This window comes from Miscanthus floridulus, chromosome 16 (assembly GCF_019320115.1).
Source record: "Miscanthus floridulus cultivar M001 chromosome 16, ASM1932011v1, whole genome shotgun sequence".
NCBI lineage: Eukaryota > Viridiplantae > Streptophyta > Magnoliopsida > Poales > Poaceae > Miscanthus > Miscanthus floridulus.
The window spans coordinates 15,698,962-15,718,502 of record NC_089595.1 but is presented as its reverse complement, the minus strand read 5'-3'; the positions used below and the strand labels follow the sequence as shown (position 1 = coordinate 15,718,502).

The 19,541-nt window shown below is 45.7% G+C and overlaps 1 protein-coding gene across 2 annotated transcripts; it reads right to left on the bottom strand.

Annotated features, from left to right (window-relative positions):
- Positions 1 to 7,512: 7,512 nt before the first annotated feature.
- LOC136514404 (uncharacterized) lies at positions 7,513 to 9,280 on the bottom strand. 2 transcript variants are annotated; one of them, XM_066508366.1, is made up of 3 exons: positions 8,948 to 9,280; positions 7,932 to 8,249; positions 7,513 to 7,789 (listed from the first exon to the last, which is right to left on the bottom strand). In XM_066508366.1, the coding sequence occupies exons 1-3, from the start codon at positions 9,216 to 9,218 to the stop codon at positions 7,749 to 7,751; spliced, it is 630 nt and encodes a 209-aa protein (XP_066364463.1). In that variant the 5' UTR covers positions 9,219 to 9,280; the 3' UTR covers positions 7,513 to 7,748. The 2 variants fall into 2 exon arrangements, with proteins under 2 accessions (XP_066364463.1, XP_066364462.1); XM_066508365.1 differs by having other exon boundaries at positions 7,513 to 7,775.
- Positions 9,281 to 19,541: the final 10,261 nt, after the last annotated feature.

Below are 19,541 nucleotides of genomic sequence, written 5' to 3'. Positions count from 1 at the left end.
ATTCCCTTGGGGAATACCGGTGCCACAGTCTTGTTGGCACACGGTATTGTTTCTCCTATGGTCCCCGACAAGACACCAACAATCCATGGGAATCCAATTCCACCTGGCTATTATAGCGTCTCGGTGAATAGAGTTATCAAAGACTATAGGGAAGTGTCTCTTGACTTTTCTGGAGGTGATGGGGAGAAGACTCTAGGACAAGAAAAGCATTCATTCGTTTTATAGCGCAAGCGCTACATCATTATTCTCGGTACGACGGCTAGGGTACCATCGCCTCCTCCTCAACTACCCCATGACAGGTGCGGATGAAAGTGAACGAAATAGTTTTTCAATAATTAATCATTCTCAATTATTGACTTCTCGTGTAATAACCATTTACTCCCAATCATTTTTGTACTCACAGGTCTCCCAACCTGAGTCCACTTCCATCCCATAATGATCATCAGAGTGCTCTAGATGATGATGATGTGTTCCATGGCACGGTTGCATCTCCATCTCCATCTCCTCCAAGGCGGTCTCCCCCTCCTCCGCCTCCCGCGCCGTAGAGCCAGAAGAGGCCCCCGCCCCCGGTGAAGTCCCCGATGAAGAAGAAAGCCAGCCGTCGTAAAACAAAGCCCCCTCTAGAGAAGCTACCTTACGAGCAGTCTAAAGAGGAATCAAAAGTGGCAGCATAAAAAGATTTGGTTAACTAGAAGCAAGGTTTAGCAGAATCAAGAGCAAGGAGGTTGGAACTTGAGAAAAAACCTGCCAAAGCCGCACTACATAGCTCAACGAGAACTAAGGAAAAAATCAATAAGCGCGAGAAAAAGCAGCGTGAGGCACATAAGCCCTCGCCATTATCTGACTATGAACGCTCTCTGGACAAGTCATATAAGGTGTCGCTGAAAGCGAAGAGAGCAGGGAAAGATGTTGCATAGCTCAGGTAGCAATCTAAGCAATCTATCAACCCGCTAGTTGTTGAGGGTGATTTCACAAACGCACCATGGGGTCCAATAGATAAGGAGGCACTGCAAGACTTCATGGCCACCACAGGTCTCACAGCTGAACAACTCATGGGGGGAGCATCGATACCAACTGACGACTATGATATTTACCGAACCTATGTGTATGGCCAAAGTCTTGTCAACCCTAAGTACTACTCATCACTGAGTACGTAGATGTTCTTGTTGAACAAGTGGTACTTAAAAGTGATCGAGAATGACGAAGCAACATGGCTTGTTGCCAGAGTGAGACCAGTGCATTACTTGGGCTATGACGTTGTATATATTGAGTTCAATGAATTACACCAACTATTACACTGGGACGCTCTCAACAAATCTCTCATCAGCTATTGGTGTCTGTAAGTGATTCTTTCTACAATTGAATTGAAGTAACTTGCATGTTAGATCGTTGTTCATATATAGTTATCCTCACACTATATATATTGTACTATATATATATGTTGATATGAGATGCTGAAACTAAAGAAAAAAGTGATGACTGAGGTTGGTTTCATTGATCCAAATCGCTTATTCAAGGATAGGGTTACTCCATATGATAAATGGTGACCTCAAGTGGAGAAGCTTCTGTTCAGGTTCTTAGATAAGAACGCTTACAAGACACTGATACTCTTCCCATACGGCTTTAAGTGAGTGTGAATGTCTTGTGCCCATTTTATTTTGCTTACTCCATGTTGACTTTAGTTAATGAGTTATGCCTGCGTATAAACATGTAGCCTTCACTGGATACTGCTGGTCATCGATATGACCAAGAGTCATGTTAAAATCTTTGACTCAGTGACAAAACCCCGAGAAGATTACTAAGAAATCCTCGATATACTCCAGTGGTAATTTCAGTCTCGCACACACTGTATACTCTCTTATGCCATTTTAATGATATAACTCCATTTATTTATTTTGTTGAGCAGTGCTTGGAAAGCGTTCGCCGAGAAACACCATTATGGTAATTGGAAAGTGCCTCTGCATATAGTCCAATACCCAGTAAGTACTATTTAGGTCACCGTATCTTTATTTAGTTCAATTCATTATTACCATGCTTCATTGGTTGATGATGAATCTTTTTCTCGTAAAGTGGTGTCTGCAGCAGGGATCGGGGAACAACTTATATGGATACTACGTCTGCGAGTCCTCATGGAGTACTCAAGGAGAACAAGTGAAGAGATCCTCGAAGTACGTAAAAAATATACACAATTTATTTATTACCATTGTGTTGATATATATATATATATATATATATATATATATATATATATATATATATATATATATATATATATATTCATACATTTGCTTTCATTCGAATTGAAGATTGAATGGAGGAAGCGAAAGGTCCCGCGATGTGATCAGATCAAAGCAATTCAAGAGGCATTGTCATTATTTCTTTTGGAGCAGGTCATAGATCCCAAGGGCGCATACTACTATGACCCTAAAGAATTTATACCTAGTAGCCAAACGACGGAGGAAGATTAGGGTTGCAAGAAATCCCAATGACATGAGTACATTTGTGACTTTATTATATATGTACATATTTCATGCATGCACATTTGTATATATATAGTTTCATATATTTTCATGTGTTATTTATGTATAAAGCTCGAACGGAACCTTATACGTACGTATATTAACAGCGTAGAATTCGTATACGAAAAGCTAATCGAAACAAAAAGAATTGAATTGAAAAAAAACCATAAAATGAAAAGGAATGAAATGGAAAAAATAAAGGAACCTTTAATACCGGTTGAAAACACCAACCGAGACTAAACTTGCCAGCTCCGGTGCAATATTTGGGGGGCCATTTAGTCCCGGTTGATAATAGCAACCGGGACTAAAGGTCAACTTTCAGTCCCGGTTACTACACTATCGGAATCCTCAAATTTACCGAGTGTTTTTATGTTTACCGAGTGTATTCCCTCAGACACTCGGCGAACAAGTTCTTTGCCGAGTGCCGCGCTAAAAACACTCGGCAAAAAAAACACTCGGCAAATAGGGCGTTTTGCCGAGTGTCAAAACAAAAACACTCGGCAAAGAGGTTGTTTGCCGAGTGTTAAAAAAAATACACTCGGCAAAGAAATAAAATATTTTTTTCTGGAAAAGAAGGAGAAGAAAAAAAATGAAAAAAAACTTTGCCGAGTGCTCAGATCTAAAACACTCGGCAAAAAAAAGTAGGAGAAGAAAAAAAAAGTTAAAAAAAAACTTTGCCGAGTGCCCCATCTGAGACACTCGGCAAACCAAAAAATATCCTACTTAACCTAACCGCGTGCCCAGCACCCCACACGCCCTCCCGTCCCCACCCCTTCTCTCTCCTCCCGGCCCCCAGCGCCCCCTCTCCTCCCGACGGCGCCGCCTCCCTCCCCTCCTCTCCCGGCCGCCCTCTTCCCCTCTGGCCGCCTCCGCTCCCGGACCCCTCATCCGACTCCCCCCTCCCCTATCTTCTTCCTCGACGCAGCCCCACCTTCCCCTTCTTCCCCGTCAGCGGCTGGCCCCTTCCCTCCCTCCCCTTCTTCTTCCCCGTCGGATCCGGCCCCTCCCCTCCCCTCCTCCCTTCTTCCGTGCCAGATCCGAGCCCTCCCTTCTTCCTCGCCCCTCCCTTCTTCCCCGGAGCGGCCTCCCCACCGGCGAGATCCGGCGGTCGGTGCCGCCCCCTCCCTCCCTCCCTCCCCCAACGGCAAGATCCAGGGAGGGGCCCCGGCGACACACCCTAGGCGGTGGTGGAGGGGTGGCATGGCGTTGCGGGCGTGGCACAGCGGTGTGGCTTTGTGGGTGGGGCGTGGCACGGCAGATGCCTCTCACCCTCGCGGCGCCCGGATCCATGGCGTGGCGTGGCGCGGCCTCTCTCCCTCGCCGGTGCTCAGATCCACAGTGGCAGCGGGCGGAGGCGGTGGCCGGCGAGCACGGGTTCTCACGGCAGCTGTCTCCGCGACGCGGATCCAGGGCAGGCCAGCCCCCACCAGCGTCCCCCACCCACGGAGGCGGCGGCCAGCGCCGGTGCGAGCGGGGTGGCTGGATCCAGCTCCCTCCCTCATTCGCTCAGCACGGCGGCGTGGATCCAGGGCAGAGAAGGTGCCCGCAGATCCAGGGCAGGGAAGGCGGCCACGCCGTCGCTCAGCACAGCGGCACGGGCCCAGACTCCCTCCCTCGCTCGGTGGCGGCGTGGATGGAGGCATGGATGGAGGCGAAGCAGGAGCCGGTGGTGGCGTCCGGTGGTGATGCTTTTTTTTTATTTTTTTCAAAAAATGTTTGCCGAGTGTTTTTGGGGCACTCGGCAAAGTCTTCGCCGAGTGCCCGACAAAAAACACTCGGCCAAACAACATTTGCGGGTAAACTATTTGCCGAGTGTCGTTTGCCAAGTGTAACACTCGGCAAACGATTTGCCGAGTGTTTTCGTGGCTTTGCCGAGTGCCCCTGGCAAAGCTCCTGTATCCGGTAGTGCTAGAACCGGGACAAAGGGGGGGGGGGGGGGGGGGGGCTTTGGTTCCGGATTCGCAAACCTGGTTGGGCAATCGGGACTAAAGGGGTTTCCAAATCAGGATTGCAACCCAGTCCTGCTCTAGTGTATGCAACAATAAATAAATACAAAGATATAGATAAGGCACTGCATTTTGATTGAAATATTTTTCTTCAGAAATCATTGACAGTTCTCCGTTACACACAAAACCTGTTGGGTCCCACACACAATCATGACTCGCTGGATCAACATGGCGCGGAAACACCGTGCCCCACGATTTCTAGTATGAGCACATCGGTGGTAAGGGAAAAAAAACTCTAACCAGTTAGCACATGTGGGTGAATCTGGATGTATTATAACTCCTTCGGCAAACTTAATATCTTATACAGAAGCATAGTTTGTATATGCATAAGGGTGTGTTTTAGTCCATGAAATGAAAATTTTTGGATGTCACGTCGGATCTTTTGGAGATGTCGAAAGGAGTTTTCGGATACTAATAAAAAAACTAATTACATAGCTCACCTGGAAACTGCGAGACGAATTTATTAAGCCTAATTAATTCATCATTAGTGCATGTTAGTTACTGTAGCACTTATGGCTAATCATGGACTAATTAGTCTTGAAATATTCGTCTCGCGATTTTCAACCAAACTGTGCAATTAGTTTTTTTCGTCTATATTTAATACTCCATGCATGTGCCGCAAGATTCGATGTGATAGCTTGGGATGAAAATTTTTTGGAACTAAACCAGGCCTAACTTACACAGAAGCATGATTTCTTACATAGATGCATGCCTCGCAAAAGCACTACTACATATGCATTCTTGGGCAAAAGGAACCCAGTCTAACATACGCATTCCTTAGCAGAGGGACAACTACTTGGTAAAGGAGCACACAAGGATCGCCACCGTACAGCTAAATAGGTATTCAGGGGAGGTATGGGATCCAGCGGCGCTTGATGAACTCATTATTTGGGACTAACAGCTCACGTCCCTCAGGTAGATCTGCAACAAACAATCTGCCATAAACAACTTCATACTCAGTAGAGATTTCCTTCTTATCTGCGACGCGTGTCCCCTTCTCCAAAGGAAAGTACACAAAAAGTTTTCCATTAACCACAGCAAAATCAGCAAAGACTTCCTTCAGAAATTTGCCATCACCTTTCCAAAGAAGACATGAATTTGGAAACTTCTGTGCAAGCATACAATCATGCGGATCACGATTGGCACGCATCTCCGCTAGCTTTCCATCAGAGAACTTGGTTAGTCCCACCTTGCATGACTGATTAGCCTTGTTCATACTGTGAATACGCAGCACCCTGTTCTTGAACTTGTTGAACCGGCGAGCCATCTCATCAGGCTCACGCTTCTGGTTAAAAGCCTTACACCAGCGCTCATACAGGTCCCGCAGGGCTTCATCTGACTCAACGTCCTCCTCCTTTGGCACAAACTCCACCCTCTATGTCTCATAGTAAATATGAGTGTTTTCCTCGGTCCAACTCGCCTTGTCATATGCAGTCACCTAGCAATCAGAAGCATTAACATTCATCTACAGGGCAGCAATCTGTATCCCTCTAATGTGGATGGTCGAAAAATAGTGTGGCTACCATTCATCTAACATTCATCTAACATTCAGAATTTGTGGCTAGCATTCACAAAAAATACTCAGCGTCACAAATAGCTAGCACTCAGAAGCATGAAAAAAACTCAGCATGTCAAAAATACTCAGCATTTGTGGCTAGCATTCACATTCATCTAACATTCAGAATATGTGGCTAGCATTCACAAAAAAACTACAAATAGCTAGCACTCAGAAGCATGAAAAAAATACTCAGCATCACATTCATCTAGCATACAGAATCTAGCATACATTCATCTACAGGGAACAGGTCCAAGTTGTGGCTTACCCCCTGGGAGTCTTCATCTTCATCCTCACCGGTGCCACTGCCATTTTCCTGTGGATGGTCGAAGTTGTGGCCACCACCGCGTCCACCAACTCTACCTCCCCCATGGGTCCCCCCTCTACCTCTGCGGCTACCAACAGCTCCACTGCGTCCTTGTACTCTGCCTCCAGTGGATCCGGCAGACCTCGCCCGGCGACCTCCACGAGCTCCGCCACGACCAAGCCCTCTGCCTATAGGGGCACGAGGAGGAAGGGGATAGTTCACTCCATCATTCCCGGCCTGGAGGAACTCCTGGTACGAGTCCAGGTTGGGGAACACGTCGGCCTACGAGTTCAGGTCGAGGTTTTCCATGTGCCGGCGATGAACGGAGAGGCTGTGAGCTGGCTGCGAAGTGAAGGGCCCGAAATCATATTCATCGCCGGCGTCCTGGGAGGGGAGGAAGCTTCGGGTACCTTGCGATGAAGAACCTTGAGAGAAAAATTCACGGTAGTGGTCCATGGTGTTGGGGAGGGCCGGGATGAGGTCGATCCGGCGTGGGGAGGTAAGGAGGCCGTGGATCCGGCGTTGGGAGGGCCTTGGGCGGCGGATCAGGCAAGGGGAAGAAGGATGTGGTGGGGGGCGGCCAGACCTGGATGTTGTACTTGCGTCGGGAGCAGGCGTGGGGAGGAGCGGCGGGAAAAGCGGGGAAACGGGAGGGGGAGCGGCCGGCGAGAGCGGGGAAGGTACCGGCGGGCGGGAGCTGCCGCCGGCGACGAGGGAACGGACGGGCGCAGTGGGAAAAGCACCGCGGAAGGTGGCGGCGCAGGGACCAGAAATGGGGAGGAGCGGCGGGGAAACGAGAGGGGCAGGGGAGTTGGTTCGGCGCAATAATGACAGGGGCAGGGGAGTGAAAGAGAGTTTTAGTCCACTTTAGTCCAGGTTTTTTGACTAAAGGACTAAAGGATTTTAGTCCACTTTTAGTCCAAGTGTTTGGCTGTTTAGTCCAACTAAAATGCAAATTTTAGTCCAAAATGCTTTAGTCCATGGGAACCAAACAGGCCCTAATTAGTCTTAAAACATCTGTCTCGCGATTTCCAATCAAACTGTGCAATTAGTTTTTTCGTCTATATTTAATACTCTATGCATATGCCGCAAGATTCGATGTGATAGCTTGGGGTGAAAATTTTTAGGAACTAAACCAGGCCTAACTTACACAGAAGCATGATTTCTTACATAGATGCATGCCTTGCAAAAGCACTACTACATATGCATTCTTAGGCAAAAGGAACCCAGTCTAACATACGCATTCCTTAGCTGAGGGACTACTTGGTAAAGGAGCACACAAGGATAGCCACCGTACAGCTAAATAGGTATTCAGGGGAGGTATGGGATCCAGCGGCGCTTGATGAACTCATTATTTGGGACTAACAGCTCACGTCCCTCAGGTAGATCTGCAACAAACAATCTGCCATAAACAACTTCATACTCAGTAGAGATTTCCTTCTTATCTGCGACGCGTGTCCCCTTCTCCAAAGGAAAGTACACAAAAAGTTTTCCATTAACCACAGCAAAATCAGCAAAGACTTCCTTCAGAAATTTGCCTTCACCTTTCCAAAGAAGACATGAATTTGGAAACTTCTGTGCAAGCATACAATCATGCGGATCACGATTGGCACGCATCTCCGCTAGCTTTCCATCAGAGAACTTGGTTAGTCCCACCTTGCATGACTGATTAGCCTTGTTCATACTGTGAATACGCAGCACCCTGTTCTTGAACTTGTTGAACCGGCGAGCCATCTCATCAGGCTCACGCTTCTGGTTAAAAGCCTTACACCAGCGCTCATACAGGTCCCGCAGGGCTTCATCTGACTCAACGTCCTCCTCCTTTGGCACAAACTCCACCCTATCACCTGGCTTGGACAAATCTATATAAACAAAAAAAAGGTGAGGGGGGAGTATTGTGTCAAATGCTATTTAATTCGCAGGTAGAACACCAAAAACAGTCCTAATATGTTTTTTTTAAAGAACAGGACTACAGGAGGAATATATATATTAAAAGCAACAAAGAGAGCACAGGAAGCATACAAGAGAGCAAGTTCAAGAGACAAAAAAAGAAAAGAAAGGAAACAGTCCTAATAGGTTTTATGTTGTCCTCCCTAGCTTGCAGAGATTCAGTCAGCTCTTGGGCCTGTCGAATCCCAAGAAGAAACGCTTCCCTAGCTTTGAATTGGAGGAATTCCTTTATCATGTAATTGTTCCTATCATCTCAACAGCTGTAAACAATTTGTTTTGGATTTGGGGCTTGCCCCCTTCCACCAACCGGTTCACCGGCATCTGTGGAATGAAATGCAGGTGAGGATCGCTTTGATCCTCCCCGAAGTTACCTCAAAAAAAAAAAAATGTTGTCCTCCGAATCTATCATGAATGAACAAAGTTGTTTAATAAAATGAAACAGTGTATTCTCACATGTAGAAAATGTTACATCGTCTGGAATTGCTGAACGACGGTAAAAATACTAAAAAAACTATAGTCAGTTTCTTCGGTTTCGGGAGAGATGGGCAATTCGCCAAATTCCGTACGCTGGTATAGCCGCCATCTGGAGAGGGAGAGATATCGGATTTACCTTTTGATGATGGAGCGGCGGAGGCAACCCAGCTGCCGGTTCGGGGGCTAGGTGCGTCCATGGCGATGGCGGGGGGAGGTGCAGCCGTGCCGTGGGTAGGTCCGGCGGCGGCGGAACGACCTCCACTTAAGCGAGGACCATCAGATGCGGCCGCCACCGCCTCCGGACCCGGAGAGAGCGCCCTCCGCTCAGCCAAGCTGGCGACGCGATACGTGGCCGCCGCAGCTGAGCGGGCGGCTCGGGCGAACAGCAGGAGGGCTTTCGATGCCATGGCCAACGATGAGAGGATAGACCTGGATGGATGGTTGCTAATGCTAACACCAACAGTGTCGGCGTCCTCCTTACTCTCCTTCGATACAAAAAAGACTCTGATTAGGGTTTCCGGAGTTCGACGAGTAAAGAAGCGTCTGGATAGAAGAGGGCCGCGGCAGGAGTAACGGGACCATTTCTCCGTAACGATTAGGCCAGCAAATTTGGGAATTTGCAGCTCAGAGCTCAACGACGCGGCCCGCTTTCCTGTTCTTTACTTCTCTCGAAATTCCGGAAAATCTACGTCTTCGTTGTTTCTGTTAAGATTATGGAAATTCGAAAAATCTCCGTCTTCGAGTCGCCGTCGGTGCCTCACGCGCAGGCCGCTCCGCCTCCGTGCTGTGCGCTTGTACGCGTCCATAGTATTTCTGTATGCATATACATGTCTGACAGTGGGCCATGTACACGGGAGGCGTAGAAAATGACAGGAACAATAGAGGAATGAATTATAATGGCAGTTCTTAGAATAGATGAATCGTAATGGTGTATCTTCAAATTTTAAAAATTGCGATGGCGTGAATCCAAAAAATTTGGTGAACAATTCTGACAAGGCAACTGCCCCTTGGCCCTGGGCTTGTATAAATACTTTATGAGAACATCGGTCATTTTCCATCCATCGCTTTCGCTTTCCAACAGGGCCTGCTGGGCTTATGCTGTTTGTCTGGGCCGAAATTTGCCTCTGTTTCCTGAAGAAAATAGTTATCTTTGTTATTTTCGTTTTTAGCAATAGTACAATTAATTAGCCTCTATTTAAGAACTACACATAAACATCTAGAGCTGTTATCGGCCTCTACGGTGATCGACGAGACTCATTACAGTGCAAGGCATTCCAGGGTAACTAGTAGCAAGACTAGTGCACTAGTGATTTGTTCCGCGCGCGAGGAATGGCTGAGAATAACTTTGTAAAATAGGCGATACCCAATAAGAGTCAGAACAAATATAAGACACTGTAGACCTACGCACTATCCAAACACCACATCAATGAACTCCAGGATGCGATCATAGGGATTCAGAGCACACACAATCATAGTCATGATAATTATACACAAAAGAGTCTTGGGGTAGATTGCCAAGAAGGCATGGCTCCCATCACCCTCGGCATATAACGCATTGATCATCGGAGACATATAACAGGACCCTCTACCATCGACTTTAGCATCTCAAAATTAATAACGACGATGCGGACACATAATTCGATAGACACCAACCAAGTTGCACAGTATACTTTAGGAGAGGATCATAGTATGCACATACATCCTACAGAGTATTAATCCTAGGCCCATGGTTGGACGGCAACCAGATGTTGTTGTTTGGATGATACACCACACGCAAAATCAGTCTTAGCAACAACCAAACACATCTGTTTGGACGGCACAGCACAAGTTCAGTCAAAATCACCGAAGTAACAGCTACATTTTCTAAGTAAAGCAGCAGTCATTGCTGAGCCTGAGTGACACATGGAGCACGACTCTAGGAAGGCACGTTGAGGAGGAACCTGTTTATACCATCAGAACAGCGTGTGTGTAAGGCAGCATGATAAAGGTACATGATATCTTATATAAGAGAATTTGCTGAAATGATGTGGATAGGAAGATTTACCAGGACCTGTCCAGATGCAATAGAGGACTCGAGAAGCTCTTTTCTAACTGTGATAGTAGCAACAGCAGGTCAGCTAATTTAGCAGGAAAAATGCGCACACAAATGCTTAAAGTACGAAGGGAATAATTATAGCCCTGTCACGGGCCAGTAATTAGGAGAGACACCCATCGAAACCAGAATGAGAGAGATAATGAAGATAGTCTAGAAGCAAAAGTGCACACACTAATATGAGGATCGTGATCAGTGTACCCAAAAGAAAATTGGAGAGAAAATACAGGGACACAACATAGCTACCAGCACATCATAGGACTCCAAAGCCTAAGTGTAAAGGAAAGTGCATAGAAATAACTACTGTGATATGGGATAGAAAAGAGAACGAACCTGTTCACCAAGGGCACTACAGACGATTTTGCATACCTTGCCTCCAATCTGATAGAATTGTACATTTCCTGGTAGGCCAGGTGCAGCCGGTGGTTCCACGACGAGGGAGAGAGCAGGCCGCCGCTTCGTCCGTCGTGACGAGGGTAGGGACTGTTCCACCATTTTGTTTTGGCGAAAACGAAAAGTGATGCAAATCTGAACCATAATCGACTGTTCCACCTTTTTTTGTTTCGGCAAAAGAAGGTGCAAGGCAACCAGAAATCTGAACCCTAATAAATCACATTGCTTTTTGTTATGCTCCTATAAATCCTTACACACTGCTACTAAAACATACATGGGTCCATGCATATATACTACTAAAACTTTAAACCAAGAACTGGTGTTTCCATTTGATTTTGTCTTGCTTGTAGCCTTCCTTGCACCGAGAGTTCGGGCGCCCTGTCCTGATTATTTCGACAAATTTATAAGTAGTACTAAAATATTTAGCAGAATTTATAACAATAATTTCTTCTTTCAGAAAAGATTTTTGCACAATAAAAAATACATCAAAGCACAAACGTCATCAGACATCTTTGAAGAAATGCATCAGGCATCACTTTAAAGGGCCATTGTACAAGTCTCGTATTAGTTTTGGGGTGACATTTGGGGAAAAAAAACATATATAAAAGAACTTACTGAACTTGGTCCAATATAGAAAAAGACTCGTCGAATCTGTGATTGAAGTGCACTTAACATCTTATGTTCCTAAACCTCTCAAGGACAGCTGGGCTGGAGATGTTGGTGGCGATGACGATAGTGGGACCGATGAGCAGGGATCCACATTTACCATGAACTGCATCTTTTGCACACCTGTTGAAAGAGTTGCACCAAATCAGTAGCAATCTTAATCTACTATGAAGGAAAGCAGCTGCAGCAAGCACATGAGTCTTGGATAGGATCACAAATTCACAAATCAAGAGCAGGACTGGCGAAGAAAAATTTAATTTTGTAGCCAACCGTGAAAAGAAACATCTTATAGCAGTCTAATAAATGAGCATTTCTGCAAGCTAGTCCAAAATCAACACGCCTCCTACACCCTGAACACAACCCCAAGATCGACTCCATTGGACAGACATGTGAGCCCACGGTCCCATTCAGTCAGGCGGTACAGTATAGTAAGCGTGTTCAATTAATTTACATGTAAACCCGTGATGTAAAATTTATTTAAAGATGAAAAGAAAAGTCAAGAACCTTGTCATTTTACATGTAATTCCATCAGGGGCTTACAAATTGTCTGTGCGGCTTGCCATGACTCTTATCCACATGAACTATTTTTCACCATAACAGACATGTGTATGTAAGCTAGCCTTCCCATGATTTTTACTAAATAAATTAATTCAGTTTTTCACCTCAACATACATGGGCATGTAGAGCCCCCAAAGCAAACGGTGGCACCAAAGTCTAAAAACAGGCAAAGGACTGATACAGATCTAGCCAATCCTATTTCATACCAACATCTAAAAATAGGCATAGCAAACTATTTAGATAGATCCCGCACATGTCAGTACAATGCAACCTTGGCCATCGCAGCCCATAGGGTCCTATGTAGTCATATTCAAATATTACATGTTATAATCAGAACTTTGTTAATACCAAACGTTTTAGTCAAGCTTGGAGTATTAATCCAAATGAGCATTAGAAGTGCTACAGCAGGTTCATGAATCTAAAAAGGAAAGAAGCAACAATGTACACATTTTGCAGCTATGAAGTTACAACAAACATTTAACTCATTAAGCATAGTAGAGTCACGATGCTAAACGTCAAATGCTGAGCAGCAGCTGATCTGATCACACAGACAATATAATGGTACATACAAATGCAGGGAGTCATGATGCTACGTTGTCATGCTCTCTTGTGTCTTTGTTGAATCAACAGACATATCTGTATCAACGCCATCACACCATAGGACCATGTTGGACCATGCATCTAGAAAAACAGTAAATAATAAACAGGTATAAAAATAAGAAATCAAAGTTATGCTTTGAAGACCATGTCGCTGTCCAAAACGACTTCTTTTAGCAACCTGGAGGGAAAAACTATGGGCATTGGTGCTGCAGCCAAGGCAATCGCAATAATTACAATGCTTGACATGGAAAATGAGAATGGCTGGTAGACGGAAAAGTAGAACACAATTTTTTTTTTCAGAGCAACAGTGAAGAAGAAAATAAATTGGATGCCAGAGGATAAGATAAGTATAACACTATGCAAGCACACTTCTAGTCCTGCTCTTTCCGTTGAAGCTCAGTACAATGAACTCAAGCTTAGCCTGAACCATTTTCACATGCACATTATTATGAGTTTGTGTGTGTGTGTGTGTGTGTGTGTGTGTGTATATATATATATATATATATATATATATATATATATATATATATATATATATATAGAACTACTATCCTGTAGCTGGCTACAAAATAACTTATTCTGTAGCCACTTTGAGTTACGATAATTACTATGTTAATTTACGAGATTATAGTAACTCCTTACTAAGTGGTTTAATATAACGTTATGGTAAATATCCCCCGTGTGTTATAGTAACCCAACTATCGTAAATATGTATTGACATTACGGTAAATTAGTATATAAAATTATGGTAAATGGAGGTGGCTACAGAATAACTTATTCTGTAGCCGGCTACTGAATAGCCTCTCCCTATATATATATATATATATATATATATATATATATATATATATATATATATATAGGGAGAGACTATTCAGCAGCCGGCTACAAAATAAGTTGGGTTATTCTGTAGCCACCTCTATTTACCATAATTTTATATACTAATTTACCATAATGTCAATACATATTTACGATAGTTGGGTTACTATAACACATGGGAATATTTACCATAACGTTATAGTAAACCACTTAGTAAGGAGTTACTGTAAATCTCGTAAATTAACATAGTAATTATCGTAACTCAAAGTGGCTACAGAATAAGTTATTCTATGGCCAGCTACAGAATAGTAGTTCTATATATATATATATATATATATATATATATATATATATATATATATATATATATATATATGTATGTATTACTGAATTTTTGTGTTTCTTTGTACTTAGCTCTCTAGATCGACGACGTCGACGAAAAGTGTACGAGTCCCGACAAAACCGTTGGAGGGCCACTACATAATCACAGAAGTCGACCCTAATACCGGCGAACCGCTCCTACCAAAAAAACAATGCAAAGAAGTTCGTAAACCACTGTGGTGTTCATGTTAGGGACAGGGTCCCGATCAGCGTCCGTGAATGGAAAAAGAGGAAGGATAATCCTCTGATTAGTTTTGTCTCTGAGCGAGAAAAGGACATTCTTTGGGACTCAGTCACTGCACATTTCACTCTACCAGCAGGTGTAGATTTAAGAAATCTAGTTAAAAGTTGGGCTCTCAAGAAGATGGCCACACAATTCTAGACCTGGAAGAAGCTATACACTGAATTTGTCAAGAAGAATCTTACTCCAGATTTTAGTGAAAATAGCCCGTACAAAAAGTTGAGGGACGACTGGCCTGAATTTGTGAGGTATAAGACCTCGGAACAGGGTGAGGAACGGGTGAGAAGGAACCAACAGAATACGCAACGGAAGCGGTACCATCACAAAACGGGATCAGGTGGCTACAGGAGTGCCATTCTAAAGTGGCAAAGAATGGAAGAGGACCTACTTACCAAAGGGATCAATCCATTTTCAATCGATTGGCCCGAATGCTCCAAGAATTGGTTTTCCCCACATTGGGATCACTGGACCCAGAGACCAGGGAGCCGGTTATTGGTGGAACAATCAGAGAAGCAGCACAAAGACTTTGTGATATTGTAGATGCTTGTGCTAGTGGTGCCTTTGTGCCCAACCGAGAGAAGGATGAGCTCACGTACGCCCTTCAGACTCCTAAACACCCTGGGCGAACGCGAGGCAAAGGGTTGATTTCATGGCGGCATGGCTTCCCTAAAGACGCCGCTCCCTACAGAAGCCACTAGCGAAGGAAGGATGAGGAGGCAGAGCGGATCCGCAGGTTAGAGGAGGCGGTGCTTCAAGCGCAGGAGCGAGAGCGGGAGCGAAAACTAAGCAAGGAGGCGAGAATGCAAGAGGAAATCAAACGGCAAGTGGCACTACAGTTGAGTAGCCAAAGGCAGTCATCAACATCAGAGCATGCAGTCAACATTAGTCCCCTCAGCTAAGAGGCAGCTGCGCTTCCACTGAGCTCCCAAATCAAGATGAAGCATTGCAGCACTTCCCCGTGGATGGCATCACCGTGCCTTTGACGCCATTTGAGCTGGACATTCCCTTGGGGAATACCGGTGCCACAGTCTTGTTGGCGCACGGTATTGTTTCTCCTATGGTCCCCGACAAGACACCAACAATCCATGGGAATCCAATTCCACCTGGCTATTATAGCGTCTCGGTGAATAGAGTTATCAAAGACTATAGGGAAGTGTCTCTTGACTTTTCTGGAGGTGGTGGGGAGAAGACCCTAGGACAAGAAAAGCATTCATTCATTTTATAGCGCAAGCGCTACATCATTATTCCCGGTACGACGGCTAAGGTACCGTCGCCTCCTCCTCAACTACCCCATGATAGGTGCGGATGAAAGTGAACAAAATAGTTTTTCAATAATTAATCATTCTCAATTATTGGCTTCTCGTGTAATAACCATTTACTCCCAATCATTTTTGTACTCACAGGTCTCCCAACCTGAGTCCACTTCCATCCCATAATGATCATCAGAGTGCTCTAGATGATGATGATGTGTTCCATGGCACGGTTGCATCTCCATCTCCATCTCCTCCAAGGCGGTCTCCCCCTCCTCCGTCTCCCGCGCCGCAGAGCCAGAAGAGGCCCCCGCCCCCGGTGAAGTCCCCGGTGAAGAAGAAAGCCAGCCATCGTAAAACAAAGCCCCCTCTAGAGAAGCTACCTTACGAGCAGTCTGAAGAGTTATCAAAAGCGGCGGCATAAAAAGATTTGGTTAATTGGAAGCAAGGTTTAGCAGAATCAAGAGCAAGGAGGTTGGAACTTGAGAAAAAACCTGCCAAAGCCGCACTACATAGCTCAACGAGAACTAAGGAAAAAAATCAATAAGCGCGAGAAAAAGCAGTGTGAGGCACTTGAGCCCTCACCATTATCTGACTATGAACGCTCTCTGGACAAGTCATATAAGGCGTCGCTGAAAGCGAAGAGAGCAGGGAAAGATGTTGTATAGCTCGGGTAGCAATCTAAGCAATCTATCAACCCGCTAGTTGTTGAGGGTGATTTCACAAACGCACCGTGTGGTCCAATAGATAAGGAGGCACTGCAAGACTTCATGGCCACCACAGGTCTCATAGCTGAACAACTCATGGGGAGAGCATCGATACCAACTGACGACTATGATATTTACCGGACCTATGTGTATGGCCAAAGTCTTATCAACCCTAAGTACTACTCATCACTGGGTACGCAGATATTCTTGTTGAACAAGTGGTACTTAAAAGTGTCCGAAAACGATGAAGCAACATGGCTTGTTGCCAGAGTGAGACCAGTGCATTACTTGGGCTATGATGTTGTACATATTGAGTTCAATGAATTACACCAACTATTACACTGGGACGCTCTCGACAAATCTCTCGTCAGCTGTTGGTGTCTGTAAGTGATTCTTTCTACAATTGAATTGAAGTAACTTGCATGTTAGTTCGTTGTTCATATATAGTTATCCTCACACTATATATATTGTACTATATATATATGCAGATATGAGATGCTGAAACTAAAGAAAAAAACGATGACTGAGGTTGGTTTCATTGATCCAAATCGCGTATTCAAGGACAGGGTTACTCCATATGATAAATGGCCACCTCAAGTGGAGAAGCTTCTGTTCAGGTTCTTAGATAAGAACGCTTACAAGACACTGATACTCTTCCCATACGGCTTTAAGTGAGTGTGAATGTCTTGTGCCCATTTTATTTTGCCTACTCCATGTTGACTTTAGTTAATGAGTTATGCCTGCATATAAACATGTAGCTTTCACTGGATACTGCTGGTCATCGATATGACCAAGAGTCATGTAAAAATCTTTGACTCAGCGACAAAACCCCAAGAAGATTACTAAGAAATCCTCAATATACTCCAGTGGTAATTTCGGTCTCGCACACACTGTATACTCTCTTATGCCATTTTAATGATATAACTCCATTTATTTATTTTGTTGAGTAGTGCTTGGAAAACGTTCACCGAGAAACATCATTATGGTAATTGGGAAGTGCCTCTGCATATAGTTCAATACCCAGTAAGTACTATCTAGGTCACTGCATCTTTATTTAGTTCAATTCATTATTACCACACAATTTATTTATTACCATTGTGTTGAGATATATAATCATATATATTCATACTTTTGCTTTCATTCGAATTGAAGATTGAATGGAGGAAGTGAAAGGTCCTACGATGTGACCAGATCAAAGTAATTCCAGAGGCATTGTCATTATTTCTTTTGGAGCAGGTCATAGATCCCAAGGGCGCATACTACTATGACCCTAAAGAATTTATACCTAGTAGCCAAACGATGGAGGAAGATTAGGGTTGCAAGAAATCCCAATGACATGAGTATATTTGTGACTTTATTATATATGTACATATTTCATGCATGCATATTTGTATATATATAGTTTCATATATTTTCGTGTGTTATTTATGTATAATGCTCGAACGAACCTTATACGTACGTATATAAGGATGTATATTAACAGCGTAGAATTCGTATACGAAAAGCTAATCGAAACAAAAAGAATTGAATTGAAAAAAAACCATAAAATGAAAAGGAATGAAATGGAAAAAATAAAGGAACCTTAAATACCGGTTGAAAACACCAACCGGGACTAAACGTGCCAGCTCCGGTGCAATATTTGGGAGGCCATTTAGTCCCGGTTGATAATAGCAACCGGGACTAAAGGTCAACGTTCAGTCCCGGTTACTACACTACCGGAATCCTCAAATTTACCAAGTATTTTTATGTCTACCAAGTGTATTCCCTCGGGCACTTGGCGAACAAGTTCTTTGCCGAGTGCCACGCTAAAAACACTCGGCAAAAAAAATACTCGGCAAACAGGGCGTTTTGCCGAGTGTCAAAACAAAAACACTCGGCAAAGAGGTTGTTTGCCGAGTGTTAAAAAATACCTCGGCAAAGAAATAAAATATTTTTTCTGGAAAAGAAGGAGAAGAAAAAAAATGAAAAAAAACTTTGCCGAGTGCTCAGATCTAAAACACTCGACAAAAAAAAGTAGGAGAAGAAAAAAAAGTTAAAAAAAACTTTGCCGAGTGCCCCATCTGGGACACTCGGCAAACCAAAAAAAATATCCTACTTAATCTAACCGCGTCCCCAGCACCCCACCCGTCCTCCCGTCCCCACCCCTTCTCTCTCCTTCCGGCCCCCAGCGCCCCCTCTCCTCCCGACGGCGCCGCCTCCCTCCCCTCCTCTCCCGGCCGCCCTCTTCCCCTCCGGCCACCTCCGCTCCCGGCCCCCTCATCCGGCTCCCCCCTCCCCTACCTTCTTCCCCGACGCGGCCCCACCTTCCCCTTCTTCTTCCCCGCCGACGGCAGGCCCCTCCCCTACCTTCTTCCCCGACGCGGCCCCACCTTCCCCTTCTTCTTCCCTGCCGGCGGCCGGCCCCTCCCCTCCCTCCCCTTCTTCTTCCCCATCGGATCCGGACCCTCCCCTCCCTTCTCCTCCTCCCTTCTTCCGCGCCGGATCCGGGCCCTCCCTTCTTCCCTGCCCCTCCCTTCTTCCCTGGTACGGCCTCCCCACCGGCGAGATACGGCGGCTGGTGCCGCCCCCTCCCTCCCTCCCCCAACGGTGAGATCCAGGGAGGGGCCCCGGCGGCGCACCCTAGGCGGTGGTGGAGGGGTGGCCTGGCGTTGCGGGCGCGGCACGACGGCGTGGCGTGGCCTCTCTCCCTCGCCGGTGCTCAGATCCACAGTGGCAGCGGGCGGAGGCGGTGGCTGGCGAGCATGGGTCCTCGCGGCAGCTGTCTCCGCGACGCGGATCCAGGGCAGGCCGGCCCCCACCAGCGTCCCACACCCGCAGAGGCAGCGACCAGCGCCGGTGCGAGCGGGGTGGCCGGATCCAGCTCCCTCCCTCATTCGCTCAGCACGTCGGCGTGGATCCAGGGAAGAGAAGGTGGCCACGGATCTAGGGCAGGGAAGGCGGCCACGCCGTCGCTCAGCACAGCGACACGGGCCCAGACTCCCTCCCTCGCTCGGTGGCGGCGCGGATGGAGGCATGGATGGAGG

Excerpts from the sequence above, each read along its gene's own strand:
- LOC136514404 (XM_066508365.1), bottom strand. The coding sequence starts at position 9,218 with ATGGCATCGAAAGCCCTCCTGCTGTTCGCCCGAGCCGCCCGCTCAGCT. Across the intron at positions 8,250-8,947 it reads CGCCGCTCCATCATCAAAAG|ATTTGTCCAAGCCAGGTGAT; the intron begins GTAAATCCGATA and ends TTGTTTATATAG. Across the intron at positions 7,776-7,931 it reads TTCATGTCTTCTTTGGAAAG|ATCTACCTGAGGGACGTGAG; the intron begins GTGAAGGCAAAT and ends TGTTTGTTGCAG.